Source organism: Myxocyprinus asiaticus, chromosome 6 (assembly GCF_019703515.2).
Source record: "Myxocyprinus asiaticus isolate MX2 ecotype Aquarium Trade chromosome 6, UBuf_Myxa_2, whole genome shotgun sequence".
NCBI lineage: Eukaryota > Metazoa > Chordata > Actinopteri > Cypriniformes > Catostomidae > Myxocyprinus > Myxocyprinus asiaticus.
In genome coordinates this window covers 31,908,482-31,927,424 of record NC_059349.1, presented here as the reverse complement: position 1 = coordinate 31,927,424, position 18,943 = coordinate 31,908,482, and the positions used below count along the sequence as shown (strand labels likewise).

General features: G+C 37.0%; 1 protein-coding gene across 2 annotated transcripts; it reads right to left on the bottom strand.

Moving 5' to 3' along the window:
• Nucleotides 1-232: 232 nt before the first annotated feature.
• Nucleotides 233-18,076, bottom strand: LOC127442255 (cysteine-rich secretory protein LCCL domain-containing 1-like). 2 transcript variants are annotated; one of them, XM_051700132.1, is made up of 16 exons: nt 17,895-18,076; nt 17,703-17,764; nt 17,007-17,314; nt 11,349-11,467; nt 6,616-6,748; nt 6,293-6,408; nt 6,103-6,203; nt 5,858-6,001; nt 5,583-5,643; nt 5,422-5,488; nt 5,113-5,243; nt 4,985-5,028; nt 4,815-4,887; nt 4,648-4,717; nt 1,300-1,433; nt 233-929 (listed from the first exon to the last, which is right to left on the bottom strand). In XM_051700132.1, exons 3-16 carry the CDS (start codon nt 17,262-17,264, stop codon nt 878-880), a joined length of 1,503 nt encoding a protein of 500 aa, XP_051556092.1. In that variant the 5' UTR covers nt 17,265-17,314; nt 17,703-17,764; nt 17,895-18,076; the 3' UTR covers nt 233-877. The 2 variants fall into 2 exon arrangements, with proteins under 2 accessions (XP_051556092.1, XP_051556093.1); XM_051700133.1 differs by lacking the exon at nt 17,703-17,764.
• Nucleotides 18,077-18,943: the final 867 nt, after the last annotated feature.

Sequence of the window (18,943 nt, the reverse complement as noted above, 5' to 3'; positions counted from 1 at the left end):
GTGCTTTGCAGAGTCTTGGATTTGAAACATCCACACAGCTGTCTTTAGTGGAATAGCTAAGAATCACAGTAATTCAAATACATAATACCTTAAAATTGGCTATTATGAGGGAACCATTGTAATACATTTAAATAAAATAAGATGTGAGAACCTCAGATTACATTAACAATAAAGTCAAAGCACACTGCAAAGTAGTAGAATATTAATGATCATTAGTCTAAATGATAGCATATCTTTATTGTAGATTGCATGATAATAAATATCACAGAACAATGTCTCTCCACTCTCCCATATGGCTCCTTTTATGGAAAAATTTTCAAATTCTTCTGAAGCTGTAAATGATTTCCTGGCCTGCCAGGTTTTTACAGTATCAAGATATGAATGTGTTAAAAAATATTATATAATATATAGTAATAATGTTTACAAAAATAAAGCTTTATAACTGTAATATATGACATGTTCTACAAGTTTGGACAGTAACACTGTTGTGTTTGCATGCACAATCCCCTTTTTTGTCATGGCAAGAAATGTTAATAATATTTATGTGTATAAAATAACTGGGATGCAACAAGCAAAATACAGTTTTCATAAAAACATACAAGACGATTTCTAACTAATATAGTGAATTCACCATATTTACAACTTGTATATACATTACATGTACAAGAACACAAATAGAAAACACTGAGACTTAGTTTTCTCAGGACCAGATTGTGTCAAAGTCAATGTCTTTTTTTTTTCTCACTGTGGAGATTTTTCGTGACAGCACTGGCCTTAAATGCAGCTCAGCAAAACCAGCAAACCAAACGCTCAGTAATTACTCCCCGTTATATTACCAAGAGCTCTATTTGTTTGAATCCGTCCTTGGAGGATGGTTTCAAATGACCGCAAACACTCTGAATGCTTTGCCTCCTGTGGGATTCTGTAGGCTAAATGGAAGAATAATTGCCAATATTAATCCAAATCCAGCAGGACAGAAAGATACATGCTTTAAATACAGAATGTTCATTAATCACCCTTAAGATACTCATGATACCCTCAATAAACTATGTAGCCATGCAAAATAAAACCAGACCGTGTAGGTGGTCTGGTTTTATTTTACAAAAACCCAAAGTCTTTATGACTTTGGTTCAGCCACCCTCTAAATATAATGATTAGGTTATCCAACTGAGCTCATAAAGAGGGATATTAGCTAATTAGTCAAGTGAGTTACTTCCAAGCTGAAGCCAACAATGAAAGATTATCGAACTACAAAGTACATGGCAGCAGTGACTCTGAAAAGCTGACTCAACACAGTACCTCTCTGAGGTAATTCCATTTTGGTAGGATCCCTTGTATTGCCTCCTCTTGTCCACAGGCATTACATCCAGATAACCTCCTGAGTCACTACGAATCACCCCTGCGTGGATAGCTGCCCTGCATATACTGGAATTCTGCTCGATGGGACACATAAAGAAAAAAGAATCGAATTTTTCTTCTGTAATCATCACAGAACAGTGACTTTTAATAGTTGTAATAGAGCAACCCAGAAGAAAATGTAATTGCTCAGACATTGCTCTTTCATAGCTCAAGAGGATTCATTGAGTAATCGGTTATTTAATTTAATGAGACAATTATTGACAACTACAAGAGTTAAAGGGATAGTTCACCCAAAATATAAGTGTTCTCATCATTTACTCAACCTCATGCCATCCCAGATGTGTATGACTTTCTTTCTTCTGCTAAACACAAATGAAGATTTTTAGAAGAATATTTCAGCTCTGTAGGTCCTCACAATACAAGTGAATGGGTACAAAAATTTTGAAGCTCCAAAAAGCACATAAAGGCAGCGTGAAAGTAATCCATAAGACTCCAGTGGTTAAATCCATATCTTCAAAAGTGATATGATAGATGTGGGTGAGAAACAAATCAATATTTAGGAATTTTTTTACAATAAATTCTCCTCCCTGCCTGGTAGGTGGCGATCTGAACGAAGCATGTGAATTGCCAAAAACAAAAGAAGAAGAATGTGAAAGTGAAAGTGGGGATTGATCATAAAAAAGGACTTAAATATTGATCTATTTCACACCCTCACTTATATCGCTTCCTAAGATATGGATTTAACCACTGGAGTCTTATGGATTACTTTTAATCTGCCTTTATATGTTTTTTGGACCTTCAAAATTTTGGTACCCATTCACATGCATTGTATGGAGCTACAGAGCTGAGATATTCTTCTAAATCTCAATCCAGTTGATTATGTGTGAGAACAGACCAAAATGTAACTCCTTTTTCACTCTACGTCTTGTCATTGCAGTCTCTAGGTACGGTCATGATTTCAAGCTCAGTTACACTTCCTAGTGCTTGACACATGCACAGAGCACTAGATGGCACTAAAGAAAGTGTAATCAAGCTTGAAATCATCATCGCCAAGGAGACTGCTGTCAAGATGTACAGTGAAAAAGAAGTTACATTTTGGTCTGATCTCACCCAAAACCAACTGGACCACTTCAGAAGACATTGATTAAACCACTGAAGTTACTTAAGGATTACTTTTACAGTAACATAAATCATAACTACACTGCCTTAAAAAAAAAGTTGCATATTTCGTTGGACCACATTTAGCTTTGATTATGGCGCGCATTCGTTGTGGCACTGTTTCGACAACCTTATGCAATGTCACAACATTTATTTCTGTCTGGAGTTGCATATATTTTTGGCCGAGATCTTGTATTAATGACAGGAGAGTCGAACCACTCCGTAAAGTCTTCTCCAGCACATCTCAAAGACTTTCAATGGGGTTAAGGTCAGGACTCTGTGGTGGCCAATTCATGTGTGAAAATGATTCCTCATGCTCCCTGAACCACTCTTTCACAATTTGCGCTCGATGAATCTTAGCATTGTCATGCTGGAAAATGCCTGTGCCGTCAGGGATGGAAAAATCTATTGATGGGATAACCTGGTCATTCAGTACATTCAGGTAATCAGCTGACTTCATTTTATTGCCGCACAACATTGCTGAGCCTAGACCTGACCAGTTGAAGCAACCCCAGATCATAACACTGCCTCCAGAGGCTTGTACAGTGGGCACTATGCATGACGGGTGCATCGCTTCTTGCGCTTCCCTTTTTACCCTGACGTGCCCATCGCTTTGGAATAGGGTAAATCTGGACTTATCAGATCACATGACCTTTTTCCATTGCTCCACAGTCCAATCTTTATGCTCCCTAGCAAATTGAAGTTGTTTTTTCAGATTAGCCTCACTAAAAAGTGGCTTTCTTGTGGCCACACAGCTGTTTATTCGCATGTCCTGCAAGTTATCTTCGCATTGTGCATGCGCAAATGCTCTTACTTTCACTATTAAACATAGCCATGAGTTCTACTGTCGATTTTATATGATGCGACTTCAAGCGTTTAAGTGATCTCCGCTCACGATCATTCAAGACTTTTTTCCGACCAAATTTCTTCCGCGAAGCTGATGGTTCACTACTATCTTTCCAAGTTTTAGTAATGCGCTGGACATTTCTTAACCCAATTCCAGTGATTTCAGCAATCTCATAGTTGTTTCTTTGCTTGAAGCAGGTGAATAATTTGCCTCTTCTGAAACACAGTATCATCTCTTCCACGACCATGGGTCACATCTTCCGACATAGTTGTTTAAGAAATGAGAAGCTACACACTGCATCAGTTAGGGATAAAATCATTTTTGCCAGCTGAAACATATTAATCACTGCAATAATGATCCAATCATTGGCTCTTAAGTATCTGCTTATTTAAATCCAAACGGCAAATTTATTTTTGGCCAGGCAGTGTATGGATTACTTTTATGCTGACTTTATCTACTTTTTGGAGCTTTTGGAGTTCTGGTCACCATTAACTTGCATTGTATGGACAAACAGAGCTGAGATATTCTTCTAAAAATCTTAATTTGCGTTCAGCAGAAGAAAGAAAGTCATACACTGGGATGGCATGAGGGTGAGTAAATGATGAGAGAATTTTCATTTTTTGGGTGGACTATGCCTTTAAGAGCTATACAATTTATATGGATAACATACAGTAGATCTAATTATCTTGGAATAATTTAATGCAAAATTTCACTCAGCAAAATCTGAGTGAAGTTTGAGACATTGTTGAGATCACTTCTGCAACTCTAGAGAAGACACGTTACGGTATGTTACTGTGGCCTGCTTCTCATGAGAAAAATCTGAGAAGCAGCAGATTTAAGCAAAAGTCTAAATGTAGTTTTTCTCTCTTGCTCTCTTTTAATATCATTGCTGTCTCGGAAAAACACTTGAGATATTAAAGATATTTTGTGATTTTTCTTTCCTATGGGAATAGCAATACAGTAGACCTAATAAAGCAGTATGTAACTTCATAATAGTTGTAACAGGGCAGTGACAGAACAATGCACCTTTAAAAAAATATTCAAACTATTTAAGATTTACGCATTTTAATTGTGACAAATTTCCATAAAATTTAATTGAGTAATCTTTAAATAGTGTTCATATTTTGAGTTCAAAATAAATGTGTAGAATTTAAAATAAATAAATTTGTATGAATAAAATGAATAAGGAATTTGAACAAAATACATAAGTCTTAAACAATACAGTCTGGTAAATGGCAACTCAATATTAGTATTATCTCAATAAAATATGCACAAAGACTTACATCTGAATAATAGCGGGTTCCAATTACTCGAGCAGAGCTGTCATACAAGCAGTTACGCGGACAATACAACCTGAAAAAATTAATCTTGTTAGCTGTTGTGTTTTTTTTTTTACCACCTGGTATTTTGTGTAATCTGTCAATATTATATCTGTGTAAAATAAATTTACCGTGGACAGTGCCTGACTGGTTTCTTGAAAGGACAGAATTGTGCCACTGTGGTTTCACAATTAACAGCTTTCACTGGAAGTCACATAACATTTGTTATTACATTTCTTTTCTGAAATCTCCAGCAACTTTATCTCATAAAGGACCATCAGATTGACACACTTGCACTGACCTGGGACATTTGATACAGTGAAGGCATTGGCACTTTGATTTTTCCTGAGGAATAACATGAGAATAAAAAATGAGAGCATTGCTGAAATTGTCTCTAGCAGCATGAAACATGTGGGCTCTGTGACTTACGCTAGAGTCTGAACTCCATTCTTGAAGGACTTTGAGAATCGTTGCCTTCTGCCCACCCTGGTGACATCCATCCAGCCTCCATCGTCATTTATTATTCCAGCATGCAAGCCACTTCCACAGATACTGGATTGCTGGAAAAACAGCAACATTAATGAGAGAGACCCTGAACTGCCCACAATCTATCCATAATAGCACAGTATTTAAATATGTAAAAATCAACTTGTAAATTTGATTTGATGTCAAGCAATATGGGATGCAGTGCCTCATTATGATTACAAAAAATAAAGTTTAACATATGTATTTACTTACCATTTCGTAATGCCCTGATCCAATTACTTTTCCATAGTTGTGCAAACAACCTGGTGGGCATTCATACCTGTTCAAAGATTTACCAGTCATGAAATCATTCATAGTACCATGATCCAACCACATTCTTTTGTAATTATCAACATAAGAGTCAACCAATTTACCTGTTACAGGTTGTTCCTTTGCACTGATCACGTAATCTAGTATTACATTCTACCTGCTGAGCTTAAAAAAACAAAAACAAAAACAAAATATAAACAGTGTGTTATGTAACGTTTAGTTACCATTTGATTAAACTCACACATTCAGCTCGAAGAACATAAGAGTGAACAGTAGTCAAAGTAATGCCTAGGGTAAAAAAAAGAAAGCATTGTACTTTAGGATATCTTAACATCTTCTCTGAAGTTAACCCATGAAATTGAATAACATGTAATCTCACACATCTGGGAAGTGCTGATGACCTCATTCGTCTCAATCTTCTCAGTGGGAGAAGGTGTCGGAGGGTCATGGCTTCGGATTGGCTCTGGCTCGATATAGTTACTTTCTTCTGTCTCAGGGGTATAATGCGAATGACTGCCATCATCTGAAGAGAGTATGTTATTATTACATTTTTTAAGAGATCCAGACTTGAGCCTTCACAAATGTCTGTTTGCTATTGATTGATTCATTTAATATATTTTCTACCTTTATAGCAGAGATTGTTTCGGCAACTGCCCCCATAGCTGGGGGGACAGGCAGAGCATGGGGTTCCATGCTTGTACGGTGCATGTCCCCACCAGTTACCTCTGAGAAAAAGATGCAACATTAAAAGAGCTAGGAATAACGCATGTTTAGAATTATGTATATTGCAATAGACAAAACAGAGTGTCCTTACGGAGGAGAGTAATTGCAGACCAGGTACACAGCTTTGGCCCAGATCATCCCCCAAACATTCATGTTGTAACACACATTGATGGCACAGCCAATCTTACTGCTTGTGGCCCAAACAAGCTGCAAACAAATCATAATCCTATATTACTGGTTGACTTTCTTTCTACCATGGAACACAAAAGAAAATGTTAGGCAAAACTCATTTTGTGTTTCACAGATGAAAGCAAGTCACATAGGGGGGTGAATTATTTCTTTAAGAACACATAATACTGGGTGCATATTTTTCATGTTTTTGGAAGGGTGTTGAGTTGGTGACTGCGGTTTTACTTGTGTGTAATGTGTGCAGACAGGTCCGGAGCATCTGTATGGGCAGTAAGGGTTACACTCCTGTGGATAGGGGTAGCTGAAATCTCTCACCTCATCATACCAGGCTTGGACGTGAAATGTTGGGGGCCTGTCTCTAAAGATGATTATATTTAAAACAGTAACAGTTAATACATGGGCTGAGATTTGTCAAAATGTGATGCAGTTTTTTTAAAAAGTTTTAGATGTAACATTAATCAGGGGTGCTGTTTTAGGTAGTTATTCTGGTACAACTTCACTATCCAGATGCATGGAAATTACAGATCACTAGTAGAAGGTAAAACCAGCAACAATTAAGTATATGATAATATGAACTTCATTTAAACTAAAGTGTTTCCACTCCCAGGTCTTGTGTTTGACCCTTAAATTCATGGGTGTTTCGCCAAACATTATTACATACTCTGGTCTTTTGAGACCCGGCACGTATATCTATCACAAATCGATCTACAAAATGCCCAAATAGTGTCAAATTTTCAAAACTTTTTCAAGACAATTGGAAAATAATTGAATAGAATATATTTTATATATTTTGATGTTTTATTTTTCATACATCAGAGATGATGCAATAAATATAGAATATGGTTCATTACTTCCACACTGAAATTTTTACTGAGACACAACTGGCTGTCAAAAACATACTGAGCTACACATAACACATAAGCTACACATACAATTTTTTTTTCTAAATAGACGCACAACTTATAACAATAGTCATAACATACTGTTCATGTGTTACACTTGCTAGTTTACTTCCACATTGCTACTTCATCAAATACCAATGTCAAATGTAAATCAAGTCAATCACTGACTCATTGAGTAAGACATAGCATGTATAATATGTGTACACACATATGCAATACTGATAATTCACCATTGTCACACAGAAAATCAACGTGACATATATAGTCATTTGTATGAATACAGTGCTCATTTGTCTTGCAATAAACAAATAAATATATATCATGTGATAGTAAACTTATATAGATGAAGATCTAATGAAATAATCATAAAAATATGATTTATGGAAGCGCAAAATAAATAAATAATATAAAACTACCCCAACACTAATATATATCTAGGGTCTTTAATGACCCTGTACACTTTTGGTTATAAGTAGTTAACCTCCTAATACCTGAGCATGACTGTTGTGTTCATTTTCCATTTCCCTTTTTGATTTGAAACTAGTAGCACCTAATAAACAAGCAAAAAAATAAAATAAATAAATAAATAAATCTAGAGCAAATAGTTTTCCTAAAGATTAATGTCCACATATGTGGACAGCGAGACTACGTTGTGAAATTTTAAATAACACTAAGCTATAGAAAAATTTTTTTTCATCAAATTGTTTATTATGTTTCCCGGAGTTATTCATGTTTTTGAGATGTTACAGACATTACAGCTGATTTTCTGTAAAGCTGAATAAATCATTCTTATTCAATGTAATGGCCAGCATCATCCAATCACTGCCAACCATGTTAAAATAAAATCTAGCATTATACAATCCCGAATCTATGTACTGATTACCATGTCTGCCAAACATATTAAGTGGTCCAAATATCATCTGCAGTCTGAAACTGAACGTTTGGTTGGATTTTAGGACTGAATGCACTTAGCTGCATAGAAAGCTATAGGATGCTCCCTTGCTCCCTTGCTTACTATTTAGTGAATGACATCACCTCCAGTGTGCTGTCTATGTGCACTGGTCTCAGAACAGCTCAAAATGCACCTTATTTTCATCCTAACCCCATATAAAGCCTCTGAAAACAAAATTTTTCAGCTTTTGGATGAACCCATTTATTCTCAATGTGAAAATGCACAGTAAATACACACCAATCAGCCACAACATTAAAACCATCTGCCTAATATTGTGTAGGCCCCCTCGTACCGCCAAATCAGCGCCAACCCACATCTCAGAACAGCATTCTAAGATGCCATTCTTCGCAACACAGTTGTACAGAGCAGTTATATGAGTTACCATAGACTTTGTCAGTTCGAACCAGTTTGGCCATTTTCTGTTGACCTCTCTCATCAACAAGGCATTTCCGTCCACAGAACTGCCGCTCACTGGATGTTTTCTGTTTCTGGCACCATTCTGAGTACATTCTAGAGTCTGTTGTGTGTGAAAATCACAGAAGATCAGCAGTTACAGAAATACTCAAACCAGCCCGTCTGGCACCAACAATCATGCCACGGTCCAAATCACTGAGATCGCATTTTATCCCCATTCTGATGGTTGATGTGAACATTAACTGAAGCTCCTGACCCGTATCTGCATGATTTTATGCACTGCACTGCTGCCACACAATTGCTAATTAGATAATTGCACGGATGATTGTTTGAATATTTCTGTAACTGCTGATCTCCTGGGATTTTCATACACAACAGTGTTGTGGCTTATCGGTGTATAGGAATGCATTTACTAATGCTAATGAATAGAATCGTATTGAACAGAGATAACTAAATTAAACATAACAAAATGTATATTAAAATGAAGCTAAATGACCCAGAGATGTGTTAGAGTTGAAAGTTATTCAAAATAGCTAACATGTTTTTTCTACTTTTGAGGAAATGCTAGAGACGCTACTCTTTACAACCAAACAGGTTTCAATGAAAAAACATTAAGATATTTCTTATCAGAGGCACTTTTTTTGCCGCCGTGTCCGTAGGAGTGCTTCAAGGAAATCGACGGCATGCGGTTGTTTAACACGAATCGGTGCGGCAGAAGTTAACCCTTTAAATGACTAGAGTCTTGTAAACATTATTCAGTTGGTTTTTATTCATATAAATTAAGCGTTAAGTATAGCAAAGCCAAAATACAACGTCCACGCATGTGGACGCAGGTCACACAAGGATAAAGGGTTAACCCTGATTAAGGCCTGGGGCTGAAATGCCAATCCACATGTTGCTGGTTTATCTTATACCAGTTGAAATGGTTAGCTGATGCATAACATGTCCATTAACTTCTTTCAAATCAAAATCAAGATTTTATGTTACAATATGAACATTTAAGGTATACATAAAGAGTTATATACAGTACATAAAAGTATATATATATATATATATATATATATATATATATAGTTGTGCTCAAAAGTTTGCATACCCTTGGAGAATTGGTAATATATGTACAATTTTTAAAGAAAACATGAGTGAGTAGGCAAAACACATTTATTTTATTTCTTATGGGATTCATATTCAATTGTAGGTTACAACAGAATGGCACAATCATAAAACAAAACATGGCAACAATGAAAAAAATGAAATGACCCCTGTTCAAAAGTCTGCATACCCTTAGTTCTTAATACTGTGTATTGCCCCCTTTAGCATCAATGACAGTGTGCAGTCTTTTGTAATAGTTGTCTATGAGGCCCCAAATTCTTGCAGGTGGTATAGCTGCCCATTCGTCTTGGCAAAATGCCTCCAGGTCATGCAAAGTCTTTGGTCGTCTTGCATGAACCGCACATTTGTGATCTCCCCAGAGTGGCTCGATGATATTAAGGTCAGGAGACTGTGATGGCCACTCTAGAACCTTCACCTTTTTCTGCTGTAACCACTGGAGGGTCAACTTGGCCTTGTGCTTAGGGTCATTGTCGTGCTGGAAAGTCCAAGAGCGTCCCATGCGCAGCTTTCGTGCAGAAGAATGCAAATTGTCTGCCAGTATTTTCTGATAACATGCTGCATTCATCTTGCCATCAATTTTCACAAGATTCCCCATGCCTTTAGAGCTCACACACCCCCAAAACATCAGTGAGCCACCACCATGCTTCACAATGAGGATGGTATTCTTTTCACTATAGGCCTTGTTGACCCCTCTCCAAACATAGCGCTTATGGTTGTGACCATAAAGCTCTATTTTGGTCTCGTCACTCCAAATTACAGTGTGCCAGAAGCTGTGAGGCATGTCAAGGTGTTGTCAGGCATATTGTTTCTGGCAACTTGACCATGCAGCTCATTTTTGTTCAAGTATCATCGTGTTGTGCTCCTTGAAACAACCACACCGTCTTTTTCCAGAGCAGCCTGTATTTCTCCTGAGGTTACCTGTGGGATTTTCTTTGTATCCCGAACAATTCTTCTGGCAGTTGTGGCTGAAATCTTTCTTGGTCTACCTGACATTGGCTTGGTATCAAGAGATCCCTGAATTTTCCACTTCTTAATAAGTGATTGAACAGTACTGACTGGCATTTTCAAGACTTTGGATATCTTTTTATATCTTTTTCCATCTTTATAAAGTTCCATTACCTTGTTATGCAGGTCTTTTGACAGTTCTTTTCTGCTCCCCATGACTCAGTATCAAGCCTGCTCAGTGCATCCACGTGAGAGCTAACAAACTCATTGACTATTTATACACAGGCACTAATTGCAATTTAAAAAGCCACAGGTGTGGGAAATTAACTTTTAAATGCCATTTAAACCTGTATGTGTCACCTTGTGTGTCTGTAACAAGGCCAAACATTCAAGGGTATGTAAACTTTTGATCAGGGCGATTTGGGTGATTTCTGTTATCATTATGATTTAAAAAGGAGCCAAACAACTATGTGATGATAAATGGCTTCATATGATCACTATCCTTAAATAAAACACAGTTTTTTTGCATGATCAGTCATATTTTCAAAATCAATGCCAAAATTTCACAATTTCTTCCAGGGTATGCAAACTTTTGAGCACAAATGTATAAAGTTAGGTTATCAATACAGCACCTGCCCCAGTGAGCTCCCAGGTTCTGGCCAATCTGCGTCAGTAGGTGAGAGGGTCCATGTTCCCACAGACAAGTGTGTGCCCAGTGCTCAGCACTACTCTCCAGTTCAGTGTCCCACACCTGTCCCACACACAGCACAGAGTGAGGCTTATTAATGTTTTTTAAGGTAACATGATTGCTGTATACCTGTCATACTTTTTGCTTAAGTAAAGGAAAAAGGTCCAAACATTAAAACACAACAGTTAATAATTTTAGGGGCAAAACAACATCTCCGAACAACATTCTGATAAAACATTTTGATAACATTTTTAGCAGTTGGTTGAACCTGGTTCTGCCTATGTACGTCAATGCATGGTTGCTTGATTTTGACCAGTAGGTTGATATGGATCTACAAGTGGGCCAGTTGAAGTTAAAAACCATAAAGAATTTGTGTTGCACTAGCTTGGAACAAAAGACTTATTACAGTAACACTGTGTTTAGGATCTCCACAGATTTACCTGGGGAGTTTAAATTGTTTTAATAAAAGAAAAGGCTCAGTGTACTGTTCTGCACAGAGTTCTGATTATTTCACTACAGAGCAGGCTAAATTTAAAATTACAAATGCGTAGTTTTCTGCCCTGTGTTCCTGTAATCTGTTCCATGTGTGCATAGCTAAGGTGCATTCCATTCTGGCAGTCCTCAACAAATATTATTTATGAACTACCTTGATAATTCTCATCTTTTATATTGCACAATGAATGACCTGACAAAATACAAGAATTTTTATTTGAATCTTAACTAGAAGCCCAAAATGGTACTGTATATACTATTTACAATGATAATATTAATACAAGTGTAAAATTCTTGTCTTTCAATAGCATGACTACAGCAGGAACAGTACTGAGTAATGGCCTGTGATTGTCATCAATGTACTCTAAATGTTTGCCGTAAAAGTCTTTACGATGCTGAAGACCATAGCAAACTTACTGCATCTGAATGTGCATAGAGATGCAAAGCCTATTGAGATTTTATGTGGCCTTTGAGACCTGTCTTGTCATTGTTTAGTTGTTGTGATGCCTAATTTGCTGTTACACCGACCATCTGAGTGCATTCCTAGGGAGTGCATCCTCTGCGACTCCCTTCTCACTTCCTTTTCAGATTAATTACCCAGATGACTATGGAGAGTGGAGATAGCTATGTCTCCTCCCCTACCTGGGCCCCACACAAAGACATATTCTGTTAAACTTTGCTGTGGGATACAGGGTTCTGGGGGTTTGACAGATTAAACACTGAGAGTCCCAGAGTGCCGCAGATTTTATCAAGTCAAAAGTAACTGACTAAGAAGAATGTTTTGAAAATGTTCTTTAATAGCTGACTGCAAGCAGTCATATGGACTGATCCATGTGCAGTCATGGAAACTGAATCATACATTTCAGGATTAAGGGAGAATCAGTTAATTAGTTACACACTAAAGCTGGACCTAAGAACTATGAAAAATGAAAGTTGCAACACTACAGTGCGACAAGATGGGCTCTGTTAGCATAATGACAAGGGTAAAGCCAAAACACATATTTGTTGCACTTTTTTAACGTTTGCACATTTTGCAGACACTTTGGGCCCTATTTTAAGAGTGCAAGCATTAAGCGTAGTGCAATGCCTTAAGTCATAAGCACAAAGTCAATGGACATGGCCATGAAGTTTTGGTATTTTCGTGCAAGCATGCGCTAAGTCTAGGCGCAAGTGAGGTTGGCGGAATCGCGTGCGCAACGCGCAAAAAGTCTGGACGGTCTGGACCAAGTGCAATTTAATTCTGAGGTTCTTCTCTGGTTATTCCAGCGTCTGCATCCAGTTATATAGTCCGTTCCCTCAAGCACCAACGAATTAAACAAAGACAGCACATTAATAAGAAGTTGGTAGTGTAAATGGACTGTATACAAATAATGAGAGGAATTGAAAATAACACTCTTTTGTGCATTAACTACATCCTTGATGAATGTCAGGCATGTTTCCATGACAGCGACACACTCCTTTTATACGCATGGAAAATGTGATTCTAGTCAGAATTTGGATGTAAATTTGGACGCTCCGTTAAATTAAGTAATTATTATTAATAATTTAATCTACTTACTATTCATGGCTAGTATTAACAGTGATTGTATCGGTGTGCACTTCTACCAGTAAATTTTGATTTTGAAAAATTACATTCAATTACTGAAAAATGTAACCAAAAATATTTCTAAATTCAAATTACACTTCAAACGAAACGAAAATATAATAGAAATAATGAAGTGGTCAAAAACATCATACTAAATCCAATCGTTTTACTCTCTCCAACTTCTTCCACCGGCCCCTTTTCCCGTGACTTAAAAACCACTCTACAACAGGTGGAAAATTACTAGTCAAAATGAAATCCTAAATACAATTGTAAATATACAAGAATAATAATACATATAAACATAACAACAATAATAATAATAATAATTTGAAAAATAAGCCATGACCTCTAGAAAGTTTAACACAAATCTCATAATTTGTTGTTTTAACAAACAGATTCAACAGCGATTGAAGGGACAGAATTTGATATTCTGTACTTTCAGAATTTGGAGATTAACTTTGTAACTCTATTCACCTAGAATTAATGCTCTCATGAAAATCGGATAAGAAGTTGCACACGGTCGTAGCACGCAGCGCTGCGCTTTGCGCACTCACGAAAATAGAGCCCATTATCCAAAGCAACTTAGGGTGTGTTCACACTTGTAGTTCAGTTCTCTTGGTCCAAACCAAAAAAGAAAATAATACATTTAGTCCTGGTTCACTTAGCATTCACAGTGGCATTTTTAACACCGAACCTAACGATACAAAACCAAAGGCATCAGGAAAAAGACGCAACCTGATTGGACAGCTTTTATGATGTATATTTTTTGACGGAACTTGCCGATCATCCAAAATGCTGGCTGCTGGGCAAAATGCGCTCGTTATATTTATATATGCATATATGGTGGTATTTTTACCAGCTGAGAACAAACGAAGAGCTAATAAAAGGTGTAAAGGAGTCAAAACAGCGCCAGGAATTCCTCCGTTGCACACACAAATGAAGATATGCTGCAAGGACGGCTCACGGCGGTTCCGACGCCTGTATCAAACTGTAATGGGCAACATGGCTCCTATGATGAGAAGAACCAGGTATGCTTGAAGTCAGTATAAGGCAAATTACTTCCTGTTATTGGTCCGTTTAGACGTCTTTGGTCCATGCTGTGTTCATATATCAATCGAACCGCGCCAGAGTTCGTCTGGAAGCAGACCGAGACCCACTATTCGGGCGGTCTCGGTCTGCTTGTTTGGTGCGCACCAAGGTTCGGGTGACAGCGTTCACACTTGTTCAAATGAACCGCAATAACAGAGCAATCGCACCAGAGTTCATTTTAATCGAACCAAATCAGCCAAGTGTGAACACACCCTTAGATAACTAGCATGTTTTAGCATGTAGCTAGGGGTTGCTAGCATTTTGCTAGGGGTTGTTAAAATGTTGCTCAGGTAGAACATGTTCTTCTGCTAAAACAAGCTAGATGCAGCGCAACACATAAAACATAATACAGGTGTCTTGAGACACGTTTTTAAAAGTTAAAGTTCTTTTTAACCTGACATGGTGTCTAAAAATAGAGATTTTGCACGATACGCTGAAAACAGGGAAATGTGGGGCAATGATCAAAGTTGTCTGACATGTTTACATAGAAAAACAATTGAAAAACATTGCTAACAGACGCAAAAATGTGTTTGGTATGAACGGTCCCTTAGAGTGCATTTAAAGTACACATTTCATCAGTACGTTTATTCCCTGTGAATCAAACCCAAAATGGTGATATTAGCGCTATACTCTGCTAGTTGTGCCACAAGAACACAAGGTTACATTCCATTTTACTCTTTAATTTCTGAGTCAACATTTGCCTCCATTGTTGCCAACTACATTGCAGCAAGAAGCAGCTGTGGAAGGTTCTAAGAATTATCAGGTCATATTTGGTGAAGGCCCACTGCTCTGAAAGCAATGAGAGGTCTGGCTGAGTGCCTCGAACAGTAGGTGAGCCACAGTACGTGGGAAGGAGAAGCTGCGTTTTGGCCTTCGTGATGGATTGTTTGTTGTAGACCACAAACTTGACTGTAGTTCAGTGTTTCTGAATGCATCTGTGTTAAGTGTACCTCATTTATCATGATGCAAAACTCATGCACCTTGGTGTGGTACTCAATATTGTTTGGCAGTGCCCTCCATACATATAAATCATTTATATGAACCCTCATGACCCCCTCAAAAAATTTAAAAGAAAAAAATAAAGCATATAATTCAATGGGAAAGTTGAAACTATTTTTTCTGTGCACAGGTGTTCAGTGTCAGAAGAAATGATGAATGCTGGTAACACTTTTTCTTCCCTTCTTTTTTTTCTCACTTTGACTTTGACAAAAGTTTTTGACAAAAGTATGACACCTAATAAGAGGTTTTCATAATGTGCAAAAGTTTTTGCGATATATTTCATCTATCGTTTCTGTGCATCTCATGTAGCTTGCTTTCTTCCAAAAAAATCTCTTATTAATCCACCAATTACTTGGCAATTTCCAACATAGTGTCCATATTTTGTCTCTAACATATATGTATGTTATTTCTTAACATATACAACTTCTAATTTAATAAATGTTTTAGTATATGGTAGAATTAACATTAACAAAGATTAATAAGTGCTGAAAAATATTGTTTATTTGTTAGTTCATTTTAACTAATGTAGTTAATTAATGCAAAACAAAAACAAAAACAATATTATTGTAAAGGGTTATTAACAGATTTATTTATTTTCTTGACTGTCTCAAATCATGTCAAACAAAGTCTGAACCCTAATTCTTGGAAGATCAGGCAATCTTTCAAAGTTACATCTTTCGCCAGCTCCTTGTTTTATCCACTGGTGTGCTGGGGTAGTGGGGCTAAAACTGGAGAAGTTAAACGGCTGAATAAGCTCACTAGGAAGGCAGCCTCTGTCATTGGGGTGGACCTGGACCCTCTGGAGGTGGTTGCTGAGAAGAGAATAATATCTACATTTCTGACCATCATGGACAATATATCTCACCCCCTATATGGCATGCTTGATGAAATGAGGAGCACCTTCAGCAGTAGGCTAATCCTACCTTGGTGCAACAGGGAGCGCTACAGAAGGTCATTTGTGCCTACTGCCATAAGATTGTACAATTCATCCCCCATGTGCAGAGGCACCACTGACTTTTTGGTGAAGTTGCTGGTAAATTATTAACCCCCCACCTACAGCCAAACACACTCATACACATCTGACGCCTCATCCTCATCACTACTTCACACACACACACACACACACACACACACATATTGTATATTGTGTAATTATCTTCGGATGTCATTTATTTATTAATTTTATTATTATATGTGGTACTTATGTGTATAGTTTTAATGTTTGGCTGCTTTTGCACACTAATTTCCCCACAGGGATTAATAAAGTATGTATGTATGTATGTATCTATCTTATTCTGCAACAAATCTACAGTATATTTGATCACAAATGTTGCATGTACATTGTTTTAAAAAGGCCAGAAGGGGAAGCTGGCCAAGTAAGTAGCACCATGATTGACTAATATTGTGACTGAGTACTGGATAATCATGTAATCTTACCATGTATTCCATGTTTGAGGCAGGGGGGTACACTTGACCCCTCAGCTTATTATGCAGGTCAAGGATGAGCTGCATATCGCTTTGTGAAATTGCTCTCTTGCCCCTTGGCTTGGATTGCCACCACGCCTCATCCTTATCCATGTATTTTTCCAGCAAAGCCTCTAATTGGGTGGCATTGGGAATCACCATGGAGACCACAGTTTGAACAATCAGAAGCAGCACAAGGCCACAATACCAGTCTTCACGTCCACACTTCATGCTTCCTTTAACTGTCAGTGACAAAATCCAACGCTGTATTTCTCCTCCGCCTGTGAAACCAAAAGAATTGTGTTTCAAATGTAAATTTTAATTGCGTTTACTATCTTAAATGTCAAATATATATTCATTATATATATAATAGGATATATGATACAAATTATTAATGCATATATAATAAATATTATATTTAAAATAATTTTACTTCAAATATATTTATACAATACATAAATAAGAACTTAATTATATGCCACAATGATAATTATATTTAACTTGAAAGAATGCTCAGCAATAGATCACTTCATCCAAGTCTAATTGAAAAGTGCAGTGTCAGCACTTTCACATCTAAGCTGATAGTTTTCCACTTGTGAAAGACTTGAGTATGTCTTTTGCCACACACATGCAATATTTCATACGGTCGTGTCCTGCATTAAAACTAACCGCAAAAGTCTTTGAGGTCTATAGCATCTCTTCAGCTGCATAGGAATAACTCTCGACTTGTGCTAGAGAAATAAATATGATCATCACTGGAGTTAACCCGTTCAGCACCATCAATTCAAACAACTACTACACATATTTTACGGAATATGTTAAATGTTTTTCTTCACACTGAATTAAAGCCAAGCAATTTACCTTCAGCGTCCGGTTCCGTGCGTGGATGGGTATTCAAGATCCGGTGTTTAATTACTGAAATAATGATTCGCTACAGTTTGAGGATTACTTCAAATAGTATACACTTGTCCATCTAATTTCTTTCTCAATTTGAAATTATGAGTCATCATTAGTCATTGTGCAGTAAATTAATGTACGTTCAAATGTTTAAACTTGTGAGGCTGCTTGTCTCATTTATACTCAAGAGTTGAGTTCAGTGAGGCGTGGCTTCATAGGCCACGCCCACTCGCGCTGTATTTTTTTTTTTTTTTTTTTTTTTTTTCCATTGCAGTCAGTCTAATCTATCTATCTATCTATCTATCTATCTATCTATCTATCTATCTATCTATCTATCTATCTATCTATTTATCTGTCTGTCTGTCTGTCTGTCTATTGTCTGTATGCACATATTTTATCCTTACCTGACATGTTTTCATTTGTTAAAATCTATGCTTGAGTTGTTGGAATTGTTATTTGAGAAAGTGTATTCTGCTTTATGGAACAGCATAAGAAGAAGTGATGATACACATAAGAACTGAACACAATACACATTTTTATAGCACTCATCTGCAGTCAACAATAGCTGCCATGCATTATATTATACAGTATGCAGTGATTAGAAACGCTGCTTTTCAAAACAAGAAAAAGGATTATCAAAAACCTTTCATTGTGCGACCATATCATAACAGGTATGACTTTCTTCTGTAGAACACAAAAGGACATGTAAGGCACAATGTTACCCTTAGTATTAGCATCTTTTTTCCCATACAATGAAAGTGAATGGTGACTGTGTCTGTCAGTCCCTGGCATTCTGTGAAACATCTCCTTTTTTGTTTCATGGGGTAAAAAAAGTCATACATGTTTTGAATGATAGTGACTATAATGTGTGTTACAGTAATAAATAATGCATGTGCTACATAAGCAGGGGTGCATGGGGATCATTTTTGACAGAGTTTTATTGGGTTTAGATATATGAGCTACATTCATCAGTAATGTTCACAGTATAAGATACATAATAAATTAAAATAGAC